The following is a 5,181-nucleotide window of genomic DNA, read 5'->3' on the forward strand; positions in this document are numbered from 1 at the left end:
TCAAAATCACAATCATTTCTGCTGTGCAGAACATCTGTAGATGGATGAATAGCCAGTAGCTGATACTGATAACAGTCTCCGGTGTTTTCAGTTATTACTGTTGTTTTTGCTTTAAATTTTTATAAAGATCGCTTTATTTATTTTTATTGTAATTATGCAAGGTAGTTTGGTCAACAAGACGTTTTTAAAGTGCTAAATAAATTTGGACTGAGTGATTGATTAGGCCTTTTTGGCAGTCCTGAGTAACTCACTGGACACTGGAAAAAAAAGATAACAATCGTCACCGTACTGTTGATGTGTTCCTATATCCCGAGCGACCTCAAGGGGGCGCTGTTTCAACCATGACTTGTTCTGACGTAGCACAAGGGGGCGGGCGGTGTGGCGGTGTATACAAGTCTGCAATTCCATTCATGCAGTGTGTGTAGCACTGTCGTCGAGACCGGAGTCGTGCCACATCGTCGTCGGACCAGAAAGCTCCACTCACGCTAATAGGAAGGTCTGGTGAGTAATGTTGTGTTCGTTCCACTTCCTGTGGCGCCCTGGTCCTGACTCACCTTCTGCAGTTTTCGAAGTAGCTGTGCAAATATGGCTGCAGGGGTTTTGAAGAAAAGAAAACTCAAAAGCTAGCCAAAAACCTTTTGAAATGGTCTTTCTCTCTTCGCAATTAACCTTAATGTCAGTGCGATGCATTTCCTTGTGTTAGCGCAGTGCGTAGGGCTGTGTGACGCTTCGTGACGTACAGAAAAATGTCTTACCCTCGTAGTGACAAAACTGGACAGCTTGTGAGCTTCTTTGGCAAATATTACCTTATGAAAAGCAAAACTGTATCTCATTGTTTTGCACTCACAATCGTAATCTTGGTTAAAACGAGCAAACAAACAAAAAAACAGGTTGTGAAAATATAGACTACGTCGAAGAATATTTGCATTAAATATATCACCTGTTTGTGGCTTCTTTTATTCAGCTCTTCTGTGGGGACCTGGTTATCAGACCCTCCTTGGTGTTCATAACATGAATGCAGGCAAAAGTCCAAGTAAAGGTCATTCATTGACAACCATCTGGCTCTATTACAAAACATAATGCGGCTACAGTATTCAGTAATAATACAATTGGGTAATAGTGTTATGAGTATGACTGTACAGTAGTCTACGATGTGTGATAGTTGCAAAAGATAAATTTTGAATGTGTGTGAATGTCAGCTGCCAGCGAAGGTCAGGTGAGGCTGGTTTATCAGTGTCCTTTTTGTATAAACACAATAAAAGCAGAGATAACACGCTTTGTTTATTTACACGGGGCTGAAAACACTACTCATTTAGAGAAATAAATATAGTTTATTGGGGCTGCACCCCGGTGACTCAGTTGCACCCAGACCACGTGGGCAGGACATTTGCTATAATACCAGAAAAATATAACCTACATATGCTGAATGTGTCTTTTGCGACGTCCTGTCTGATGTTAGTCAGTAATGGTAACAGGAAAAGGTTTCATGAGGTGGATGATGTGGTGTTTGAACCATCGTGCAGGTGCTCAACGTTAGTGCATGAAATACTGGGTGTAGTTGGGGACATGGTTCATTTACATTAGACAAGGATTTCCTTAGCAGTCTGTAAAATGGGCTAATGCCAATTATACAATATCCAAAACGGAAAATATGTGTTGGGTGGCGTTACAGTAACAGCATAAGTATGTTCTTTCCGGCGTACGATGAATTAGAAATGCTACGTCGCCAGTTTAACCCGGTATCTAAGCGGAGCAGCGCTACGACCTTTCCCCTAGTTTCTGCAGCACAGGGTGGATCATGTGATGTTGGAAAGTAGCTGGGGGAAGGGACTGGCTGCTGAAAACACTGCTCTGTGGATGCTGCTCTTTCCGAGGAAACCAAACGCAGACAAGACGTGTTCTGTTTTCAGAGTGCTTTTTTTGAATGAACTAAAAATGGAATCTGAAAAGAAAAGGAAAAAACACTGATTGGCAAAACCAAATGGAGCTTTGCAGGAGAAACGTTTCTGTTCGAGAGAAAAGCAGACTGGTGAAAGCCCAATAATGTATCTCACCTGAAGTGGTACGGCATATTTAATGGATTGAAATAAGTTACTTGTGCATATGAAATAATGAAATCTGAAACTTATTACATATATAGCTAAGATCTTTGCAATTCTAAACACTGAGCCCCAGTTGCATGAGCAAGTAATACAAATATATCAATAATATCTTAATATTTAGTGGCTTTGTGAATTACCTAATTACAAAATATAGGACAGACAAGAACTCTGCAGACTTGACACTGGTTCCAGTAAGCATTGGCAAGACCCACTAGGCAAAATCCTGTTTAATCGAGGTTGTTTCTCAGAGCCCCCTTTATTGCAAAGATGTTGTATTTCTGTCTCCACAATCTCTTCTTCTCATCAGCCTCAAATGAAAAACAATTAATACCACAAACTGTGTCTTGCTACTACATGTTCATTTAAGGTTTAAAAATATAAAATAAAAAACATTTTCTTGTTGAAAGTGTTAGGTTATTTTTTAGTTAGATAGATATTCAGAGATTTGTTGTCTAGGAATGTTTAGTGCAGACAGGGTGACTAGCTTAGGCTGGTAACTATTCAGCCTGCGGTGCAGACTGCAGGCACGTCAAGGTTACAGGAAAACTGCTGTTAGTGTCAACTGTAATGCTAGTCTTAATATTTGTCTTAATGTGTAAGGTTATGTCCAATTGTTTTAGATACACACCACGAAAACAACAGTCACGCACCTCGACTTTTCCTCATGTTTTGGCTAAACGTTATAGCAGCTGCAAGGCTTGCTTATCGGGTGACGTCACGGTTCGACAGCCCAGAAATGATTAATATTGTATAGCAATGCGTGGTTCGGGGTCTTTTTGGTTTCCGGGCTGCTCGGGCAGGCTGGGGGTTGGAAGATCTCTGGACTTGAAGTGTTAATTCTTGCCTGTGACTTTTTGAATAAACCAGCACGGTTATATTTTTTATATACTCAAGTGGTCTGAGTCGTCCCTCTGAGTTCCTGGTTTGAAAGAACCGGATGAGGCTTTATAATGGTTTACAGCCTTTAAAAGGGATAAGCTACAACACCCACCTGACTGGTTCAGAGACAAGTAACAGTCATTCCTCAGTGCATCTCCTTTGGTGTCAGCTTGTAGGAACCAGTTTAGTTGATAAAGGAGTAGGAGCAGAGGCATGACCAAATACCAAAAATGCAAATCAAGTTGACTTGTCAACAACACCCCTTAATTTGCAGTATTTACCAAGGACACATAGCCGATAGCACTCTGAGAAATGATTGTTCCACAGTTGTATGTTTGACTGGTCTTTACTAAAAATAAAACTTAAGTCCGAGGCAAGACCAGGTTAAGTTGCAAACAAACCAAGATGATACAGAGACCAATAAAATGCCATCTTGAGACCACTTTTTAGCTACAGTAACAAAGAGGCTACTAAACGGGGGAATGTTCATGGTGGTAACTCACTGCAGCTGCTCATCTCGCAAGTGTTTCTTCGTTTATATAGCGCTGTAGCAAATATGCCTCTAAACCTATACTTATACTGTGCTTCTGGTTAAGCATGTACCGATCCATTTAACTTCACCCCAGTGTTGTTTTCAAATCCAATAAGAATCCTTTACCACTCAAAGACCATTTCCCTATCAAGAGCTTCAACTAGTTTTAAGTCTTGGAAATTAAGTAACTTGCACTGTTGTTGAGGAATCCAGGACTATTGATTACAAGGAACTGTGACCCAAGCTGGTCAGTGTGAGAGATTGATCTGATATTTTGCCTTTCAACAATAATTTACAGCCTCATCCATAATGTTGCATCAGGATGTGATGGTCGTACATTGTTCTTTGTTTGTATCTGATCTTTCTTCAAGTCAGTACCCATGTTAATGTGACTTTTTGATGTTTCCTAGATGAAAATGAAGAACATGAACATGCAGTGAGAATATTGTAGGCACAATAAGGTACCTTGACCTTTTATCTTTGCTTTGCTTTTAATTATCAGGCACTTTCTTTTCAGTGACCCTGTACTGTAGTAGCCACCATGGCAGAAGCACACCAGGCTGTGGCCTTTCAGTTCACTGTCACCCCTGATGGCATTGACCTACACCTGTGCCATGAGGCTCTACGTCAAGTTTACCTCTCTGGCCTCCACTCCTGGAAGAAAAGGTTCATTCGGTTCAAGGTGAGTGGTGTTGTACATATAGGAGAGGAAAGTTCACAGGGTTTCTCTACAGTGTTCGGGGAAATCTTGATGAACTTTGACTGAGCTCGTCTTTGTTGTATAATGCAGGGCTCCAGACTAACATTTCATACTGGTGGCACCATCTCCTCTTGTACAATATAACGCAAAAGAATCTATTTTTCATAAATTATTTTAAATAACCTTACTATCCAGTGCTCAGTGACACTGGGAGCCTGATCCATCAGAAGAGACTCAAGTAAAAAGTTTCCAAAAGATAGGCTAACAGCTGACCTACCTGATTTAACCAGCTGTCTGTGGCGATTATGCCTCAAATGCGCCAAAGGAAAAAACAGATTCAAAGTATAAAAAAGCGGTCCAGGGATGACACGTGTGTCTCGGCGTGAGTGTGGGTCGACACATTTGATAGATTGGAAGTCTCTGCTTCGGGAGACAGGCGAGTGACAGACCTGCATTTAAACATTGCGATAATGTTGCAGAGGTTGTTATGTCTGTCCGCCATTTCTACAGCATGACCTGTTTATTATACAGTCACACCAATGTGACCTTTAAAAAAAAAAGTCATTTGCACCTTAAATAAATTTGGTCACAAAATGCACCTGATCACTCGCAGTCTGGGGCCCGTGTTGTTAGTATCTCACAGCAGTTTCTGTTCATTTCTGTTCCCAGTAAATATAAATGATTAAACAGCCCCAGTAATGCTGTTTATATAGATTGCTCTCCTGCTATAAATCTGTTTGTGTAGTTACCTACTAGAAGGTCACCTACTCTCAGGCAGAAAGCCAACACGTTCCTGTCTGTTCTTTGTGTTCTAGCCTTTGGCCTAGTTGTCTGTTTCTACATGGTCACATTGAGTTGCTTGAACCTAAACACCTGCTAGTGTTTTCACACATTCCTCTACATATTTCCTTTAGACGTCCTTAATTAACAATAGCTTACATGTATCAACAGGACACAGAACACTGATA

General features: G+C 40.8%; 1 protein-coding gene across 3 annotated transcripts in view; it reads left to right on the top strand.

Moving 5' to 3' along the window:
* The first annotated feature begins 365 nt into the window (after positions 1–365).
* Positions 366–5,181, top strand: part of cpt1ab (carnitine palmitoyltransferase 1Ab (liver)) — a 25,113-nt gene continuing 20,297 nt past the window's right edge. For 2 of the 3 annotated variants that reach the window (XM_020587904.1, XM_020587906.1), the window contains exons 1-2: positions 366–501; positions 4,031–4,195. In XM_020587904.1, coding sequence (XP_020443560.1) covers positions 4,055–4,195 — 141 coding nt within the window. In that variant the 5' untranslated portion in view covers positions 366–501; positions 4,031–4,054. Of the gene's footprint in view, positions 502–1,871; positions 2,063–4,030; positions 4,196–5,181 lie in introns of those variants that run through there. The other variant, XM_020587905.1, reaches the window with a different exon arrangement.

The sequence above is a fragment of the Monopterus albus genome, unplaced genomic scaffold (assembly GCF_001952655.1).
Source record: "Monopterus albus unplaced genomic scaffold, M_albus_1.0 scaffold487.1, whole genome shotgun sequence".
Classification (NCBI taxonomy): domain Eukaryota; kingdom Metazoa; phylum Chordata; class Actinopteri; order Synbranchiformes; family Synbranchidae; genus Monopterus; species Monopterus albus.